At 35.3% G+C, this 21,768-nt stretch overlaps 1 protein-coding gene and 1 long non-coding RNA gene across 2 annotated transcripts in view; one reads left to right on the top strand and one right to left on the bottom strand.

Moving 5' to 3' along the window:
- Positions 1-21,768, bottom strand: part of LOC136039899 (uncharacterized) — a 155,850-nt gene that overhangs the window by 24,080 nt on the left and 110,002 nt on the right. The window lies entirely within an intron of this gene.
- Positions 668-20,023, top strand: LOC136039895 (probable thiopurine S-methyltransferase). Its single transcript, XM_065723876.1, has 5 exons — positions 668-813; positions 9,996-10,175; positions 13,118-13,241; positions 18,321-18,579; positions 19,826-20,023. The coding sequence occupies exons 1-5, from the start codon at positions 764-766 to the stop codon at positions 19,942-19,944; spliced, it is 732 nt and encodes a 243-aa protein (XP_065579948.1). The 5' UTR covers positions 668-763; the 3' UTR covers positions 19,945-20,023.

The raw sequence follows: 21,768 nt of genomic DNA, 5'->3' as shown, positions 1-21,768 counted from the left end.
CAATGATAAGGTGCTGACACAACTGACTAAAACGATGTGATCTTCATATGGTATACTTCTTAAAACCAATATTATACACAGAATTCAATCAATATGATTGTACTCTTCCACTTCACCACCCTCTTAGACAACTGCTTTTTAATGAAAATTTGGCATGTTGCACCTATATTAGACTGGAAATATGCGCAAATTTAAATCCGTGTGATTGGAGGAGGGGCATTGAAGTGACCCTTGGAGCATCGGTGTAAAAATCAGATTTTTTGACTTTATGCTAAAACCATTTAAGTCCGTGTTACGAACTAAATCGAAAAAGTCTGGAAAAAAAATTGAACTACGAACTAAATCGTCTGGAAAAAGTCTGGAAACTACGAACTAAATCGATCAAAAAGTCTGGAGTCAGTCTCTTATTCCTGAAAGTTTTAAGTTTTGATGCTTTTGTCATGATTTCCTTAAGTTTACACTTAAGTATTACATGCATTCGTTTTGCGGAATTGTCTATTTATTCAGATTTAAAGGATACATCACTCTGGGTGTTTTGAATAGGTTTTACACTCTTTCCTAATAAAAAAATTATCGTCAGCCGGCCGCACAGCGCCATTTCCCCCAAAAATCAGCTTTTTGATAGTGCTAATTTATTTGATTCTGACAGAAATTCCATTAGTTTTTTCTAATTAACTTCTTGGAATGATGAACTCGCGGCCATTTGTTATTACAAGTCAACACTACGCCACGGCCCACGGCAGACTTTTGAAATCTTCAAAGCATGATAGATTCCTACAGATGCCTACAGTATTTTGTACGCTCTTACTCCAGGTAATTATTTCCCATGGTGTAATTTAGTTAGTTGTGTTTAAGGAAAGTAATGTGGACCTCTTGCCAGACTGATGAATGTGATATTAAATTTGTTGCAAAATAATTCTGGTTAGAGGTTGAAAGGATGGTTTTATGTGTCCTTGATTTCGAGCCTGCGGTGTATTAGCTTTAATCTATGTCAAAAAGGTCTATCTGATGTTGCTTTTCTTTCTTGGAACTTTTATTTTCCGTTTGGGCAGATAGATCTGTTCATACTGATACTAGTCCCAAGTTTAAGCTCAACCAAAACCTATAAGGGCTTAAGATGTTCAATGCCTCTCTGTCCCAGTTGTAGAAACATTTTATATAAATAATAAGCCCCAGAATTGGAGATCTATTTGAAGAGCATTTTTCTATATTATGAAACTGCTACATCTGCTGTTACAAGCCATTTCTGTTCAAAATTTGCATTGAGTTTGTTGTTTCATTTTCTGTATTTGGGACAGAGGTAGAATAATTGCATCACATGTGCCTTCTAGACTTTTGCAAATCCCATTATGGAAGTAACTTTGTCTTACACCATGCTCCTTTCTTAGCATTAGAAAACTGACCCACTGCAAGAAAATCAACTTTTGGAGAAAGATCTTCCCTTCTTTTTAGCACTGATCAACAATCCTTGAAAAAGCTAATGAAAGGATTCTGCATCAGTTTGATGGACTGTTTTAAAATTTCAAGGGGATAACTACATTAATTAGACCCAGTGGAAAACAAATAGGAGCACATGGTAGCTCTGGGGCTCATTAATGACTCCTCTGTTCCCATATACTATTGTACACCTTCTATGAAGAAGAAGCACATAAGCAATTTTAACCTGTATTATTTGAACTACAAAGTGGGCATATGGCCTATAGCAAATAGTGATTTTTATTAATGTACACCCCTTTAAGACCATTATACCAAGCATCTCAAATCAATATGAAGCTCAAGAAGCAGACAACTTGGGGCTGTTGGGACTGAGCAAGTGGATTTCTGAGATAGCTTCCATTTCTGAGCCCCACCTACCTTCTGAACTAAATTTTCTACATTCACCTGAATGATTAGTAATTTGTTCTTGTCATGATCACCTGGTCACAATTATAGGGTAAAATTTTTATTACATTACCATCAACTACGTTAGAAACAAATTGTTTTGGATTGTATATGTTGCAATTTTAGACATAACCACACAGATTGAGCTAGGCTTTATGTTTATTTGGGAGTGTTGTCTTTTTTCCTTTTTTTTTGCAAAAGCCCTTGTGAAACATACTTTTTAAAAGTCTTAAGATGTGGAAAACTGTAACTATAAAAAAACAGCACAGAAGTAAAACCAGTTCATTGTTAGTAAAATTTTTGACTTTTTGCCAAGTATTAGTTGCAGCTTGGACTCTTTCAGGTTGTCCTTCATGTAAGTTGTTCCAAGACGTGGGGTTGATACTCATAGTGATGTTTTTGGTTTTATTGTAAACTGCCTTAAATTCTATCATTTAGGCATAGAAGGACTCGTTTGCATATATAAAATCAGCTTGTAATACTAATTTAGGCTTATGATGTCCAGTGTACAAGGTAGTTTAGGCTTTAAATTCCTATTCATCACCAACTCTGCAAAAGATGCAAACCTGTCAAGTAAAGTGCTTTTTATTCAGAATCTTCTATCATCTTTAGTGCATGTCATCTCTGGATTGTTGTTTGTTTTTCTTATCATACCTTTTGCAATGCCATCAGCCATTTTTGCCAGTTTATTGGATTGAGGGTGATATAGTGTAGATGTCTGGATTTGGGAAAGCTCTTCAATTTATCTGAGTTAATTTGTATTTCATTGTCCAATCCAGGAATGGAAGGAATACCATGAGTTGTAAAGTAATTTTTAGATATTCAATTACTTTTATTACCACTAGTCACATTAGTCAGTTTGCCATTAATCTCAAAGGATCCAATGAATAGTTGATAGTGACTATAAAGTAGCTGCTATGAAGGTAAAATAAGCCAACAATGATTTGATCCTTATGATATGTTAATATTTCATGCTGTGAGAGAAGTTATCTTAGCTTTAACTTCTGGAACAAGGCATAAGCTGTACTGTTTTTTATAAAGTATTCACTAGTTTTGTTCATACTAGGCACATAGATTATTGATCAGTTCTTTGTTTTGTCTTATTCAAAGCTTGGTGAGATGCATAGTGACTCAATGAGTTAAACTGCCTTGTTCTGCAAGGTTTCACAAGGCAAAGATCTTTCATGATGACAGGCTCAACAAGAGTCTATTGGTTTCTCACAAACGAAAATTCTGCTACTTTACTTCTGGATGGAGCTTCGCTTCTTGCTCCTGGTGCTAAGTTTTATATTTACTGTGTTGAGTTTGACATCAAAACATATTTTATTGTTCCAGTAGTCTCCATTTGCTAATAAAGAATATATGTCTTGCTGTATTTCTTCTGCAGTAGGGCTGACTGCATAAACTGTCAATGCATTTGGTGGCTCTCCTCTGGACTCCCTCAACAAGCTGGATGTCACTCTTGTAAAAAGGACCAGCAAGACATATTCAGAAATCTAGGATTGGCCTGACCAGAGCTTTATATAATTTCAGAAAAACTGTGGAGGATCAACTACTGATGGTTCTTTTCAGGAGTCCCAAATTTGCATTTGCTTTTGAAACTGCTTGGGCGGTGTGCTCATGGAATTTTAAGCTGTCATCCAACAGGACTCCCAGGTCTCTACCACTACTAGAAGTAGGAATCAAGACTGTCGATGACGTTTTGACGTCATACATAGTGTACTGGTGCTGCAGATTACCATGGCCAAAATGAAGAGTGATGCACTTTGAGATGTTGAAGGACAGAAGCCATTTATCTGCCCATGCTTGAATTTGGTTGAGATCAGCTTGTAGGCTAATGTTGTCTGCGGTACCAAATAGCTTGGAGTTGTTGGCGTAAAGAGTCAAGTGGTTTTTTGTTTCAGCTACCAGGTCATTGATATAGATGAGGAATAAGGTCAGTCCAAGCACAGTTCCTTGAGGGACGCCGCTCAGAACTTGGCAAGGTGTTGAATAGATCTTTTCTCCGTCCATGGTAAAGAGCCGAACCTTTTGCGTGCCACCAAGGAAGTCCATTAGCCAGTCGACTAGTTTTTTATCAATGCCCACAACTGTAAGTTTGGAGCGCAAACGACTATGGGGACTTTGTTGAAGGCTTTGGTAATGTCTAGTAGAATTAGGTCGACAGGAAATCCTCTGTCAAGAAGCTGAGTAATTAGCTCATAAGTTTCGAGTAGGTTGGTTTTGACTGACTTCCTGGGAAGAAAACCATGTTGTTTGTCCGAGATAATGCTGTTGGAAACTAGGTGCTTGAGAACTGCGTCATTGACAATTCTCTCTAAAACCTTAGCGACAGCAGACGTAAGGCTTATAGGTCTGTAGTTTTCAGCTTTAGACCAGTCACCCTTTTTGAATATGGGTGTAACAGTCTTCCATTGTGAGGGAACAACTCTGCAATCGAGAGAAAACTGAAATAGATGGCAAAAAGCAGGGGAAATCCCGGTGGCTGTTTCTTTGAGCAAACTCGGGTGGATTCTGTTGGGGCCAGCTGATTTGTTGGCATCGAGGTTTTTTAGCCTCTTTTCCACCATAGGTACAGTGATAACAATTGTACTCATGGGAGACGGTATGACGTATTTAGGAGGGGGTGGAGACTCGCTATCTGGTTCTGTTGTGAAGACAGAAGCGAACTGGTTGTTTAGTAAGTTTGCTAGTTTCTGGGTGTCAGTCACTTCTCCTCCATCATCAGTAGTGAGGCGTTTAACACAGCGCCTAGCGTGGTCTTTACTAGAGACGTAATTCCAAAACTTTTTTGGGTTACTCTTGCATTCATTGGCAAGTCCAAGCTCAAAATTTTGGTATAGTTGTTTAGTTAAGTTTTGTAGTCTGTTCCGAGCTTGAACGTACTTTTCATAGTGACCAGGCTATATATATATATAGATTAGGGGGGAATAGTTGAAGTTCTCTGATACAAACAAATTATAAGTCTATATTAGGATTCAGGATGAAATTAATTCTAAATGTAGGTCTACATCTAGGCTATTTCATAGATGTCCCATTAGTGATTTAGGCATAAAATTTTAGCTCAGAATTCTACTCAAATAACAGGGATTGCATTTTCAGAACTAAAGGCAGAGAAAAAGCAACTGGTAACCAAAAATTAAGGTAAAATGTTTTTTTGTCAAAATTTCAATAGGTATAGACCTGTCATCTAGGCAAATTTCAGGGCCCTCTAGAGGGAGAAGGAGTGGAGGTGGGTACTTTAAAATATCTTCCTGGGATATGCTTTAGCCTGTATACCCATCCCAGAATGTTTCATTTTCCTAACCTAATCTAACCCCTTTTCAAGATAGCAAAAAGTCATCACAAAACTAGAATTTTACCACATAATATATAGATTAGGGGGGAGCAGTTTAAGTTCTCTGAAACAAACAAATGATAGGTCTATATTAGGATTCAGGATGAAATTAATTCTAAATGTAGGTCTATGTCTAGGCTATTTCTTAGCTGTCCCATTAGTGATTTAATCATAAAATTTTAAATAGCGTAAACTATTAGAAAAGCTACTTTTTGTTATCTTAGAGAGAGATTAGGAAAAGTAATGAGTAGAGGGAAAAAATACATCTAAAATTGAGATTGTTTAAATTGAAATAGGGTAAAATAAGAAACAATGGTAATAGGAAATGTGCATTCCCAAGCTCTATTCCTAATAACACACCTTTCTAACTGATGAAAAACCTTTGTTCTGTGCATCAGAGCCTAGCCTACTAGCCTTTGAAAGCTAGGCCTAGCTCTCCAGAAAACCTTAATATTTTATAAGCACAGACAAGATTATGCTACTTACAAACTCCTAAATCTGAAGTAATCTCCAATATAACTGTATTAGTATGCTCTCTGCATATAATTTTATAAGTCTTGTCAGTATGCCTATATTCCATCTGAACTTTCTGAGCTGAACTTACAAACTCAATAGACAGTTCAATTGCAAATAGAACTTGAATCCCACCCTCTTCCCAAGGGACTTGATAGGCTTCCTTAGAAATATTAATCATACTACTCCACTATAAACATAGCTTATCTACAAAACCCATCTCAGGTGAGTCACATGCACATGGTCGTCTGACGTCACAATCCTCAAAGAATCTTTTTATTTGGGGGTTATAAAGTCCCAGCCCATGGACAAGTAATCCTGAGCGTTTGAGGGGATAATCCGACTAACCTCTGACGTCATATGTGTCTCAAAAAACGCTTGGATTAATCAGATTAGTAATCGGACAAGTAAACAAACGCACCCTTTATTTGGGGGTTATAAAGTGCCAGCCCACGGACAAGTAATCCTGAGCGTTTGAGGGGATAATCCGACTAACCTCTGACGTCATATGTGTCTCAAAAAACGCTTGGATTAATCAGATTAGTAATCGGACAAGTAAACAAACGCACCCAAAGTGTCACTCCTTGTCTGTATTTGGGCAAAGGGTCATCGTTCTACAAGTCATTGGAAAAGGTATTACCGTTTCATTGGTTATCATTTTTTCTCTTGATATTAAATTTCTTTTTACCAAACATATTGCTGATTCTTAGCAGAATTATGATTCACAATTTTGACTTGATTGATGATAGTTTGATTTGATTACCTTGCAAATGTCCTAGAACAAAATACATTGGATACATATTTCACAAGTTATCTCATATTGCTAGCGAAGTTTGTATTTAAGGGTTTTGAAGTCAGTAACTACGAATATAGTATTAAACTTACAATTTCAGCATGTTTAAACAAAATGCAGAATGCAGTCTACATATTTCACTAAGGCTTTACGTAATAATGTTACATATTTCAATTTAACTTTACACAATAATGGTTAATTTTTACAGACTTCTGTTATGTGTCGGGACAAATTTGCCATCATGTGCCAACACAGTCTTACTTGAAAAGGGTACTGGGACTTTAAATTTCCGGTTGATTAAGCTCTTTTGAATATTCTATGACCACTGCTTAAATGCAATTTCCCCTGCAAATAAAAACATATATACTTCATTAATTAGTTGATCTTTCTCAAGTAGTTTTCAAGCAAGAAAATTGCCGATTTTCATTGATAAAGTGAATTGTGCCACTGCAAAGTTCAACCACTACCAAAAGGCATCGGAAATAGCTTCCAAGTTTCACAGCCATGCCGACATCTGGCGGCACATTCTTTCCCAAACATATTGGTAGTAAAAAAAGTTATCCCTTTATTGAATAAAATTAATGATTTTGAGTGTTGCACTCGAGCTGTTAGGGTGGAGGTCAATCAATATTTTTGTATGCTTTAAGGGGTAGGATGGCACCTAAAGCCACAAAAGTTCATGGTACTTTTGAATATGTTGCTTTAGAATTTCATAAGTCATTTGTTGCTAAATGAAAATGTTTATTAAAATGTTGATATTGTAGGTTTAGCCTCACATTTGTACTAAACCCGACAGGTATTATACAGTTAGTCAATAGAGAAGACTCTAATGTCTAACACTGCACAAAGGGCTCCCACAGGGGGTCATCACTTAGCCTTTTTTTGTTTGCTTTGTTTTGTGTTGGATTTAAGGTTAAGTTCTGATAATGCCTGCAAAGCGGAGTTTGCTAATGATCTTTTGATTTGGAGCTCTGGATCCAATAGAAATGATATGGCAACCAAATTAAACCAAATGATGAAAGAGCTATGGACTGTTTCTACTGCTTATTCCTCATATCAGCTTCAAAGACTATGGTAACTATATTTTGCAAAAGAAAAGAATTTGTCCCCTCTGAAATATGGATTAATGGCAATGAAATTGATTATGACCCTTGTCCCAAAATTCTTGGTATCCATTTGGACTGTGGTTTGACTTGGAAAAACCAGATTGATTTATTCAAAAATCCTGCATGAAAAGGCTAATTATTTTAAAATGTTTAGCTACTTCTAGATGGGCCAGCTCACCAATAGTCCTGCTTGATTTTCAAAAAAGGTTTATCCGGTTGGAAATTAAGTATGCTATTGAAGCATACTGAGGATGTTGCAAAACAAGCTTAGCAAAGTTGAAAACCCTCCAAAATATGATAGTAAATTAGTCTTTGGCTCTCATAGCCATATCCCAAGGCATAAAGTCCGGGCACTAACTGGCATGCTGTCAGTGCAAGAAAGAAAAAAACATGCCGGTAACCAAATACTACACAAAATTCTAAGCAATTGGCCAAATGCATGGTTTTTTTTCATAGAACTTTTGATAATAATTTTCAATAAATAACAGCTGGGATATCTGCTCTAGGATTCTTTTCAATGGACTAGTTTCCAAGTGGAATAGTGATGCGTTGAACTGCATTTTACATCTTCAGTCTCCAAAACGGAAGTTCAATCCTATTCAAGTAGGCATTGAGCTTATTTCGGATAAGAAGTCAAGTTTTTCCCCCCGCACAGATTAAGGTAATTTTCTGTCAGAAGGTCTTGACTGACTACCCTGATTTCCTAAAAATCTATTGGATGGTTCGGCAAAAGGGTCCAAAGTTGTTTCAGCCGTGACTATCCCAAGCTACTCGCTGAATATTTGTACCAGGCGTTCAAATGGGTCTTCCATCCTGACTGTGAGATCAAAGCTATAATTGAGGCACCTAAGGTAGTTAAAGCAAAATATCAAAAGTGCATTGTCTTCTCAGACTCAGAGTCAGCTTTACAGTTGATTTCTAAAGTTCACAAATCAGCAGCTGACTCAGATCTGTACTACCTTCGGCGTCTTCTCTTTGAGCTTCAAGAGAGAAATATTGTCATCCAGTTTCATTTCGTTCTAAGTCATCAGGGTATACAATTCTAATGAAATTGCTGTTTTGTTGGCAAGTTCTACAGTGAATACATCCATTTCTATCAACGCCGGTCTCTCACTCTACGTGACACAACACAACAGAGAATACCCCAGAACGGTTCCTAGCTCCTATTCTCATCTTCTCCTTGCAGGAAACTAATGTTCTTTATTTGAGAATAAAGAATAACTCTCTGATCCTAAAAAAGGAAGAATATGAATGGAATAAAAGGGACGACCCATGCTGCAGATATTGTTTAAGTGTGCCAGAGACTTTGCTACACATAATTTTTGAATGCTACAGCACAGTTTACCTGTCAGCAAATATCAAACGTACATTTGAAAGACTAAAGACAGATAAAGATATCGACGAGTTATTTAAAGTCAATTATAATGCAGGAGACGAAAGATATCTGTGCAAAAGCATTACTGATTTTCTCGAGGATATTAATATTGTTTGATTCAGTTTACCCGTAGAATTCTCCAGTGCAGCAGAGAGCAAGAATAACTAGGAGAAGCAATATTGGTACCAGTAGGGCTATATGCCTTAAAATACTGGGAACAGGCAGATCGAATGATCGTGCTTCCCACATGCCATCCAAATCCCGTGTTTCTTAATTTCCTTTTGTTTTTTGGTATTGCGTTTGTTATATACCAGCCAAGAGTGTTAAATTTCTTAACAACAGTATAGCAAAAAAAAAAAAAAAAGGATTTTGCTGATGTAAAGACAGAAAAAAGAGAGCCTTTTTGTTTATCTGGGGATTGTATTGATTTGTGTTTATTAATTGTGTATTCAGAAGAAACCTCGTAGAAGCCAAAAGAATTCTGTTATGGATCCCGCGTGCTGTTTTTCAGATGAGGAAGAATTAATGGTTTACCACAACGAACTTTACAAACTTCACAACCAATCCATAAACTTGTTTTCAAAATAACATTTTATTATTAAGACCAATCAAAATAATTGTTACCTTTCCTGAATCAGCTGCTAATTGTATTTTTTTCCACTAGACAATTTTTTTATGCGCTCTTAAATTTTTGGTCACTATGGGCCGTGGTTTGTTGTTTATTAGGTTGTCCTTACTGGGGGAGCCATTAACCAATTTTTGATTGGAACCACTGTTTATATACCCATATGCTGTGCCGATAATACCCCTTTATATGGGCACTTGCACACTCCTTGTCACCTAACACGGATTGTCCACACGGGACAATCTGTGTCCACATCGGGAAATTATTGACCTTCTTGTTAAATGTATTAATATGGCCTACTCTTGTTCTACCCTACTCTTAATTTCAAAAGTCAGAAATTTTTTATTCTTACATTTTTTGTTTAGGGTCAGAATGACCAACAATAGAGTAGATCCCTGGAGAAAGCACTGGACGAACAAGACCCCTTTTTGGCATAAAGATGAAGTAAATCACTTCTTGTTCAAGCATATTGATAAACTCACTGAAGGAAAACAAGGTTTGAAGTTTTTTATACCATTGTGTGGGAAGACAATTGACATGAGATGGTATGTAACTGAAATATTGAATATACAAGTCTATATATTTATAATAAATATTTTATATAAAGATTTTACGAACAAAAATTACAATTAATAACCAAGTCAAACTCAAAACGAGCAAAAGTTACATGAGTAGGGCTAACAACCCCCATGCATTCTGAAAACCAGAATATAATTTGCACTTTACTTAAAAGAAAATACAGTTGAAACGTTTTCACATTTTTTAGCTGAGTGAATAAAAAATTATTACAAATTTAAGGGAAAATGTAGTATATGTATATTAAACTGACAATCCACGGTCATTTTTTTCAGTGAAGTACAAACTATACTCTGGTCTTCAGAAGGCATGGGAGTTGCTAACCTTACTCACGTTAATTTTTGCTCGTTTTGAGTTTGATTTGGCTATTCATTATAATTTCTGTTCGTTTTGAGTTTCATTTATATATATATATATATATATATATATATATATATATATATATACATATATATATATATATATATATATATATATATATATATATATATATATATATATATATATATATATATATATATATATTTATTATTACTCCCTTTAAGCGAGTAATAATTGTATTTTGTATATATTTATGTGTATACGTATTTTTTCTCGAGAACCGATGGCTAACTTTTTCTGATAATTAGCACAGTAAAATGAGTTGGTTATTTCTTGGGGCAAAGTCATGACTTCACCCTAATTGTCGTTTTTATCCCCAGGGGTGATGATATCAAACCTATGGTCCTATAATATCAGGAGAGGGGCCATTGAATGGATTACAAACAAATGCAACGTAGAAACAATAGGGAAAGTTTTTTCAAGACAATGGAAATTATTTATGTAGATATTTCGGCCCTATGTCCAAGGGCCGAATTTCCATTGTCTTGAAAAAACTTTCCCTATTGTTTCTACGTTGCATTTGTTTGTTATGGAAAGGCAGTGTGGTCTTCGTCGCTATTTTTGAATGGATTACGCTATGACATGCTTGGAGCTATAACAATGATTAATTTGGATAAATCAAGATAATTGGGAGAAAGAGCAAAAGAACTTTTTCGGTTGATTGTTTTGGATTAAACTTGTAGAGTGCCAATCAACTAAAACAAAATAAACAGATAGAAACATTGTCATCTTTGTAATTTATTTTGAATGTCTTTGCGGAATATCTCTAAACACGTTTTTTTCAGTTGATCATTCTGAATCGTGGCTGTAGCGGTAGCTGCAACCTAGCAAAGTACGAACTTCGGTCAGTAGTAACCCTAGATTAATTATAAAAAAAGTGATCGAAAAAAATAATAATGCCATTGGAATCATCATGGCCGAAAACCTTATACACGAAACTTACTGCATCTCTGTATACAAGGTGATGAATGAAGTATGCTTATGTATTTCCTATGCAATGTTCCTTATGCCTTTTTTTCTCTCCTAGGATTTTAATATTTCAGCGTAAGGTGACAATTTTGATATCATTCTTATTCATATGCCAAATTACATTTTTGGAATTTGGCGCTCATGGACTCTTAAAATTGAGAATACACTAACGATTTGTTGAAAATTGTTGAAAGGGGATAATTTTCTTATTTCTAAAACAATTTTAGGTCCTTCTTTAAGAAAGAGTCTGAGTAACATCAAAATTCTAGCTTGGTGAATGGATACATCTCAGACTAGTGAATCCAACGATATAAATATATCGTTCTTTTGGTGTAATTAACCAAAAGTAAATTGCACTCGCAGTTAAGACTTGTCACAAAATCGCTTGTTTCAGAGGGAACATAAGCCTTAATGAATCTTATTCCCAAGAACACTTTGAAGACATGCGACAGCGAGCATCACAACGAATCACGAGCAAAATGGAGCACAACGAAATCTGTGGTTAGAAGACATGTGACAACGAGTATCACAACCACTACCGCACATGTCCTGTTAGAAATACTCCTTTAAGTCGTGCTGGTAGAAACTGTCAAAGTAGCGAATGTCTTTAGTAGTAAATGGGCATTAGAGATGAAGCTACTAACACAAGTATTTAGGGATTTTTTTTTTTTTTGTTAAGCTCCATTCTGTGGGCCGTATTCGACAGTTCTCAAGCCTGATCGGGTTGCAGTGTGGAAGCAGTTGTATCAAAGTATATATTTTGTTGAAATAGCTCAACCTGTTTTTGGGCAGATAACTTTCACCAGACTCAACAAGCAAACCCTTTTCTGGAGAAAGAGGTTTACCTGTAGGAAAGAGCAAAAATGCTTCCAAGACTGAGGATCGTTCCTTCCTGTTTTATGAACCTATTTCGGAGCATTCTATAGGTCGTAAGTATGACAAACAGATCAGAAAACCGAAAAGGTATTTGAGAACAAAGATATTTTGTCAGTAAAGAAATATACTCAAAGTCGGAGCCCTTAGTCTGGTTACAGTCCTGTTTGTGGTTTATGCACACTAGGTGCTAAAATGCTTGCTAAAATATATAGCGTTTAGTTATAGTTGTAGGCCTATATTTTCTATATATTTCTTTACTGTCAAGAATATCTTGTGTTTTCAAGTTTCAATTCAGTTTCTTAATTTGTTTCTCATGAGCGATTAATTCCATGTTAAATATATATTTAAAGGTAGTATTTTGGGGACCACCTGTGCCGAAAGATTGTTCCAAGAATCTGTTGAACATCGGACGACGCTACTTGAAGGACTTTTCTGCCCTTTATGTCTTCTGGAAAAGGTAATTGGTTGTGGTGAGCTTAAGACGATTTAATTTTACCGCCCGTGCTCGATTTTTTTCAATTTGGATGGTATTGAAAGCTCTAAGAAAAGAATTGTAAAATAACTTTTTTAGAGTTGAAATTTTAAAAGGATGAGAAAACGAGACAATGAAAAAAAAGAGAGAGAAAAAATGGAGGTAAAGGGGCTAATGAAAAAAAGCCTGAAGTTTTATTTTGTTTTGCTCTAGGCTTTACGACCTTGGACATACGGTAGTTGGCATCGAATGTATACAGCATGGTATTTTGGAATTCTTTGAAGAACAGTCGTTAGAATATATACAGGAAGAAGGTGATAGCTTTACATTATTTCAGGTAATTTTCAATTTTGCTTAGTAAATCATTTCTTTTTTGTTTTTATCAATCACTATTGTAGTCAACAGGCTGTATCTGCAATGTCTTGGGAACTGCTCAGAGTATTTTGTTGACACTTTCAGAGCATATGGAACTAAATGAAAAGACACTATTTGTATCCATGCTGTCAAAATAACAAACTAAATCAAATGATACTATGAGCATCTAGGTTGACAGAATCGCATATGTGCAGTGTCTCTGGAATGGCTAAGAGTATCAAGTTGAGAATTTCAGGGAATGTTGAGGGCAATATCAAACTAAATCAATAGACACTAAGTGCATCGAGACGATAAAAATGGGGTATTTAAAAATTAAGTTGAAACTATCATGGCAAGTTGACATAAATCAAAAGACAGTATGTGCATCCAGGTTGTTACAGGGGAGTATCTGCAATATCACGGGGACGGCTAAAGGTATTAAGTTGACTCTTCCAAAGAATATTGAGGTGGTTGTTGACATACATCAAAGGCACTAAATACATCAAGAGTATAAAAATGGTATATCTACAATATATCAGAAATGGATAAGGGTATTCAGCTTAAAGTTTCAAGGAATATTTAAGGGAAGCTGAACCTAATTAAAAAAACACTATATGCAACCAGCTTGTCAAAAGGGCGTATCTGTAGTATGTCAGGAACGGCTTATGGAATTTAGTCGAAAGTTCCAAGGAATGTTGAGGAATTTGAGTATCTGCAATTAAGTTGAAAGTTTCAGGAAATATTCAGGGAGATATTTCACTAAATCAGGCACTAACTGCGTCATGACTCTCAAAATGTAATATTTGGGTATTACGTTGAAGCTACAAAGGCGAGTTGAAGTAAATGAAAAGACAACATTTGCATCAAGGTTGTCAGAAGGGTGTATCAGCAATATCCCGGGAACGGCGAAGGATTCATGGAATGTTAAGGGAGATGTTGAACTAAATCATAAGCCTCTAGGTGCAGGCGGGTTGTCAAAATGATATATCTGCAATATCTCAGGAACGGATAAGGGTACTAAGTTACAACTTTCAGGGATTGTTAAGGAGCATATTGAACTGAACCAAAAGATACTATAAGTATCTAGTTTGTCAAAGGCCATATCTGCAATATCTCAGGAATGGCTAGAGCCATTAAGTTGAACCTTTCAATGAATGTTGAGGCTGTTGTTGAGCTAAATAAAAGACATTAAGTGCATCCAGGCGGTCAGAAAGTTGTATCTGCAGTATCCCAGGAATTGCCTGCGAGTATTAAGTTGAAACTTCTTCAGGGCATTTTGAATTAAATCAAAACCAATTATTTGTACATATGTTGTCAAAAGGACATGAACTATATCAAAAGACTTATGTGAATCCAGACTGTCAAAAGGGTGTATCTGAACGCCCTTCAGATACACCCTAAATGTCTAAATGTCCTAAATGTCCAATGTCTCATGAACGTCTAAGGGTACTAACTTGAAACGTTCTGGGAATGTTGAGTGGGATATTGAACTAATCAAATGACACTTAAGTACACAAAGATTGTAAACTGACCAATCTGGATATTCAGTTGAAGCTATCAGTTGAACTATCAGTAAATCAAAAGAGATTATGTGCATCTAGGTTGTCAAAAGGGTGTATATGCAATGTCTCTGGAACGGCTAAGTGTGTTAAATTGAACGTTCAGGGAGAGCTGAGGGGGATATTGAACTGAATATAAGACACCGAGTGGATCAAGCTTGTCAAAATGACATATATGCTGTAACTCAGGACCGGGTAAGGGTATTGTGTTGAATCTCTGCAGAAATATTGAGAGGCATGTTTGTTGAACTGAATGAAAAAACACTATAGACATCCAGGTTGCCGAAATGTTGTATCTTAAATATTTCAGGGACAGTTAAGGCTAATAAGTTTAATCTTTCAGAATATTTTGAGAGGGTTTTCAAACTAAGTCAAAAGACATTATCTGCATCTTGGTTGTCAACAGTGTGGTTCTGCAATATCTAAGGAGCGGCTGAAGATATTAAATTGAAACTTTTAGGGAATATTGAAGATAAGTTGAAGTAGATCGAAAGAAATTATGTAAATCCAAGCTGTGAAACGGGGTATCTTCAGTATCTCAGGAATGGCTCAGGTTATTAAATTGAAGTTTTTATGACATTTTGAGGAGATGTTGAACAAAATAAAAAGACTGCGTGCACCCATGTTGTCTAAAGGTCTTGTGTGCAATGTTTCTGTGGTGTCTAAGGGTACTAAGTTGAAACTTTCAGGGTATGTCGAGCCAAATCAAAAGACACTTTGTACATTCAGGTTGTTAAAAGGGAGTATCTACAATTTCTTAGAATAGGCTAAGGGTGAATCTTTAGGGGGAATGGTGGGAGGCGTTGAAAAAAGTCGAAAGATACTATGTGCATTCATGTTATTAAAAGGACATGTCTGTAATTTTTCAGGAAATCTTAACAGTTTTTAGTTGAAAATTACAGGGAGTGCTGAGGTTATACTGAACTAAATCTAGAGACACTTAAGTCCTCAGGAAAGGCCAACTGTACTAAGTCGAAGCTTTCAGGGACGGTTGAGTGGGAATAAACAAAAGGGCACTATGCGCATCCGGGTTGTCAAAAAGGCGTTTCCGCTATATATCAGGAACAGCTAACATTAATAAGTTGAATGGAATTTTGAGGAGATAATGAGAGATTTTGAACTAAACCTAAAAACACTATGCATCTAGTTTGTCAAAAGGGCGAGTCTGGTTTATCTCAGGAACAGCTAATGCTAATAAGTTCAAACTTTATGGAAATGTTAGACAAAGAAAAAAAAAATATGCATCCAGGTTATCAGAATGTCGAGTCTTTAATATCTCAGGAATGTCTTCAGAGCATTAATTTGACACTTTCAGGGAATGTTGAGGTAGATGCTAAACTAAATTAAAAGACACTACTCTCATCCAGGTACGGCAAAGACCATTAGTTAACGGTGTAAGGGCTCAAGCTGAAACTTCGCGCGAATATTTGCCAGGGGGATCAGGTATATTTTGAATTTTGGCTTTGAGAGGGGTTTGAATGTGAGATTACCAAGGACAATAAAGACTTGAAGAAATATTCAGTTGTATTGGTTTTTGGTGCAAAATATTCTTTTTTTATGATGATCTGCTTAAAATTTCAGATCAAGAAGAGAACTCAATGAAAGTTCCAGAACCAAAGAAACCTCAGCTGGAAAAAAAAAATATTAATGCATTGACTCTTGAAATCCTATTTTATTATTTTAACAAAAATTTAACCATATAAATAAATGAGCTCAAAATGCATTTATTCTAGCAAACAGGTAATTAAAACTAAATTTAACTTCATAAGACTCTTATAATTAAACGGTTTGGTCAATATTCGTCTATATTCAAGGTTATAACATGATGGAAGTCAGGTTGGCTTCAGCCTTAGACAAGGGCGAAAATTATACAAATTTTTTATCCATTTATTTGAACAGCATTTCCCCTACCCATCCATTCAATCTCTATATTGAAACTATTATCAGAATTTCTTGTAAAATCCTGTCTAAAGTATAAATAGCAAGCCAAAACACAAGTTCTTAAGCAAAGATTTCACAAATATGCCTTTTATTAACCAATAAAAGAAAACAATATTAATGACAAATGAACACAATTTAATTTAAACATTTCTATTTCCAAAAAGGAAGTTCTTCAAGGAAGAATAAAGTACTACATAAAACCAAAGAGAGGGAGAAGTGGAATCAAATAACAACTCAAACTTAAAAAGAACAGGAATCACTATCAACAGAAGTTACTGCAGTAAATAATCAAGTCAAGCTCAGAGACACCTAAGCCTTCTAAAGGCCAGTGTGTCATTAGCGCTTTATTGAAAATAAAATAAATTTTAAATTTGTCTTTTTTATAACTTTATTAAATCTAAAGTGGTTGAAAACCAGTTAAGCGGATCATTATATATTAAGCATTCAGTCCACTTTAATTAGTTCTTTTCAATAATCTTGGCTGTTATTGAGATTTTTCTTGCTAATAACATAACAAACAGAAACACACTGCTTGAAACAAAATTGTGTTCAGTAAGGTGAAAATGACGCTCCGGCTTTTAATAGGCTTAAGGGGAAGTAGCCCTACTCTTGTTTGTGGTAATTTGGATTTGTTTTAGGATTGACTTGACTATTTGTTGTAATCTCTGTTTGGTTTGGGCATCATCTATCCATTGATAGTGACTTCTGTTCGCTTTGTAGCTGGATTAAACAAAGTAAAGAAATTAAAACAGAGAAAACAAACTAATAAATTTTGGGCAATCCAAGGACTTGTTTCCCGTTTAAATTCACGACTACATAACAGAAATATGCTTTCTATTTAGTTACTCTGCTGAAGGCTTGGAACTAAATGATTCACGGCAAAATAAAGTGTTTTTTTTTTAATACAGCAGCGCAAGTTCCTCTTCCATCTGAATCTGTATTGAGCTCCAGTATTTATTCCCGCTCGAGAAGTTACTACTTCCTACAAAGCATTTCTTATGACCTCTTCTCCCACCATTTGAGAACGTCTTGCTTTTCATTTGGCCCCAGATGGACTGCTGAAAAGCTTGATTTTTTGGCAACCAATCTCAATCATCCGTCATCTATAAAATATGACCTAATTACTTCAACCTTTTTTTCATTATAGTCCTTGAAAATGGTTATCCGATTCTACAGTCTGAAAATATGTTGAGCAGTCTGTGAATTGAAACAGGGGAAATAAGAATAACTGTTTTCTGCTTTTGGTAATTCTGGAGAGCTAGTCTTAAATTGAATGCGCACATTGCAGTCAACAGAAAAAAAATAAAAAGAACATTCGACACGCTTTTTGTCTTCAGTACGAAAGGGATTTGAAAAATATTGATATATTTCTTTATATACAGAATGGGACGAACTTTTCCTTGCACCATGGCTAAAGATAAAGGGGGAGGCTTTGTCGTTCAAATGACTGTGGAGAATCTAAGATCGCGAGCATTTTTTTTAGTCGAGGAAGAAAAAAACGCTTCATTCTTGCAACGCTTCATTGTCTATTTAATTCCTTAATTTTCCACTTCTTTTCTAAGACGCCAGATACTCGGCTGCAAATCTACTCGGGTGACTTGTTCAAAATACCAACCAAAGTTCTTGGGAAGTTTAATGCTATTTGGGACCGTGGTTCTCTGGTTGCCATTGACAAAGAAGACCGCAAGCTCTATGCCAAGCTAATGAAGGAAGTAGCATCAGAAAGCTGCAAATATCTTGTCTCGGTGCTGCATTACAATCAGGAAAAATTTGCTGGTCCTCCAAGAAATGTTTGCAAGAAAGAGCTATTCAAGCTTTTTGGTGAGAAATATTTACATATGGAAAAAATTTTAACAGAAATTTGGGTCTTTTTGTTGTGGTATAAAGATTAGCATAGGATATATGGTATGGTACTGATTGGAGCATTTTTGGCTACTAGGTGTCTAGTTATAGAGTAATAGTTTTATTTAGTATTAAAAGAAAACATTTCCCAGTTTAGGTAGGAAATAGAATCTTACACCTAAAGTTACCCTGTGTTGCTCTAGTTGACTAATAAAAATTTTCATAATGTGTAATCAAATATTTTGAAAAATAACTATTTTCGAAGTAAAAAATTTACCCTAAAATCTCCTAGTTGTGTAGGGTTTGGACAAACACAAGAAATGGAGTGAGTAGCTGTTTTTTGTCTTGGTACGCCAATGTTCTTAGGTTATATCTAACGATCTTGTAGCTAATTTTATATAAAGGATTATTGACACAATTAAAACTTACCTTGGCCTTAGTTTTTCATCACGCCTTGCTAAGCATTGACTCAAAATATTCTAGTATATACCAAGTCGCGTAACTCATTCTTGTCAAATGCGATAATTAAAATAAAATTTTTCAAGCAAAAGTGTTCAAAGACAAGTAAAAAGTGGTAGAAAACTTAAACGAGGAGACATAGCATCTTATAATAATTTCAACTTAAAACGGACTGAAATTAATTTGACTGAATAAATGAAACTACATGCGAACAAAAACTGAAATTTATTATCAAGGAAAACATAAAATGAAAAAAATTTCAATGAATGAATATATGAAACCTAAAGTGAACAGAAATCACCTCAAATAAGGAGAAGGTGGTAGTGCCATTTTTACACTAAACCCAGCAAAAGGTAGAACCTTTTTTGCTTTACTTAATGCGATACATATTTCTAACAGGATGCTTTTTATTTGCCAAAATTTAAGAAATGACATAGTAGTTCATATAGATCTGCTAAGAAGCGAAATTCGTTTTCAGCAAAATAATTAAAAAAGAATATACCTTGCTGCCTTTGATTTATATACGAAACATTTAGCAATGTCTTCAAATTTTCTTTTTTTTATACAGTAGGAAGAACTTTTAAGTATATTTCAGCCTGGACGTAGTCAAAGTGGCTTCAGAAAACGATATGTAGTATTCAGTTCCCAAATAATCTTTAAGCATGCATCATTAAGATTCAATGAACTTTTTTAACACGGGGAAAGAAAAAGTCAAAAGGTGTAGCTTGCTGTCGTAATATCTAAGAAGCTTTCTTTTTTTTTATAGGTGACACTTTTGATATTGAAGAAGTGGATAGATTAGATCGTGCCAATATTCCTATGGGTGCCGAAAAAATATCACTTGAAGAATTCTGGGAAGTTGTTTATTACCTAAGATATAAGTAAATATTTCCTTCGATTTCTTTTTTCCGGACAGCTTTAAATTGTTGTAGTTAAACATTAAACAATTTTATGATTCAGTAAATTGATGAAGATACCAAAAGTGGACTTTACGTTGACTAGAAAATAAGAATAAACAAGAAATTGTTGTTTATAACTTGGTTAGTAAATGTGTGGCCCTGAAATCAAAATTCTTGTGTTATTTTTAAGCTTGCAGTAGCTGCCTTTCTGACTGACGTTGGTGTTTAGTGCGTAAAAGTTGCTCTTTCTGTTTCTATGTCCCTCCAGTTTCACTTGAAAAGGAATAATTAGAGACTGGCCTATCGAGATAGTTGCGTATTTCCAGTTACCCTTCCACAATCCTTCCAATATCTTCCTTTAAAAAAAGAGGAATATTAACAAGTTTAGTTCTCTTCAATGCCTCAAAAAATCCTCCTTGTATATTGTATTGGCAAATTCTAATCTCGTCATCGATGGTATAAGAATTTAGTATTTCGATTCTCTGAAATACCTTGTTATCACTTAGGGTCAGACGCTTAGATCAACTTGAGGCTTGCTGACTGGATCAGTCTCAGATCCATCCGCTCGACCTATAGAAAACAAGTGGTTATTCAATCATTTATAATGTCAGAACTTTTCAGTGCCGCCGTCTCTCCCATAATCTGATACCGGTCGTCCTTGCGGGAAATGTTGTCCTTCACCTAGCGCCGAAAAACACGAAGCACTTATTACCAATATACAAAATTTTTGCTGGGACTAAGGCTCTCTATTACGGAAGTTTCATCCAAATACGGAATTTTCAGTCATCAAAAAAGGTGATCGACCTAGAATGGAGAGCTTAAATACGATCTATCAGCAAGCTATACTATTCACCGCTGACTCAACTGTTTGTGGGATTTTACTATTGTAATTAAGTTTTAGTGTTAGATATGTATTTTTTTTATTTAATGCTCTACTTTTTTTTTTCATTTTATTGTAAGCCGGTACAAATGAATATGTGTATATTACAATTTAAAGTAACATTTAATTTGGCATAAATTTAAAAGTGATAACTGGGGAAATATTCCTAAATGGAATCTAGGGGATGCCTCTTTTAAGTCTTAAGAATTTGGGGCTTTTGGGCCTCTCCCGCAAAAACAAAGAAGAAAATTTGTCTGAAACGAAGCACAAGAAATTTGTATGTATTATGCAACGGAAACCGTTACTGAAAATTCCAAACAAAATGTGTTTGAGATGCTAATTTTATTTTTCCGTTATAGCTTTCCTTTTGAGTAATAATCAATAAATTTTTAGATTAGACTTGTTCTGCAAAGTAGCTAACTTATAGAGCTCGACATTGCATGAGGACATGTAATGTTTAATTTTAGGCTATAATTTAACAATTCCTAAGCAAAGAATAAGAAAGGCAAAGATGCAGTACTCTTGGCTAAAAAAAAAAAGAAAGAAAAATTCTAGTTTCAAATCAGTAACTACCACCGTATATGTAGCCACTTGGCAGTGTTTGGTCGCTGACGCTAGCCAATAATCAGCTTTTAAGAACTTGCAGAATTGCAACGATAAATGTACTGGAGGGTTGTCAGCTGATCCGGAGACATAATGAAGACCATTCCACGCTTTATTTATGCGTCACCTCCCCTTGTATAAATTTATTAGAGATAGCCTGTCTGATCAGACAACAAGCTCTCTTTTTTACAAAAAGAAAAAGAAAAAAAGAATAAACATCATTGCTTCCCACGGGCAAATGTAATTTTCTTCGTTGGTGATGGTGGTGCACTGATAACCCCCAGTTAAGGTATTTTGACGATGGCAATTTCAATGATGTACATGTTA

Source organism: Artemia franciscana, chromosome 20 (genome assembly GCF_032884065.1).
Source record: "Artemia franciscana chromosome 20, ASM3288406v1, whole genome shotgun sequence".
Lineage (NCBI taxonomy): Eukaryota > Metazoa > Arthropoda > Branchiopoda > Anostraca > Artemiidae > Artemia > Artemia franciscana.
The sequence above is the reverse complement of the archived record's forward strand: the minus strand, read 5'-3'. Positions and strand labels throughout refer to the sequence as shown.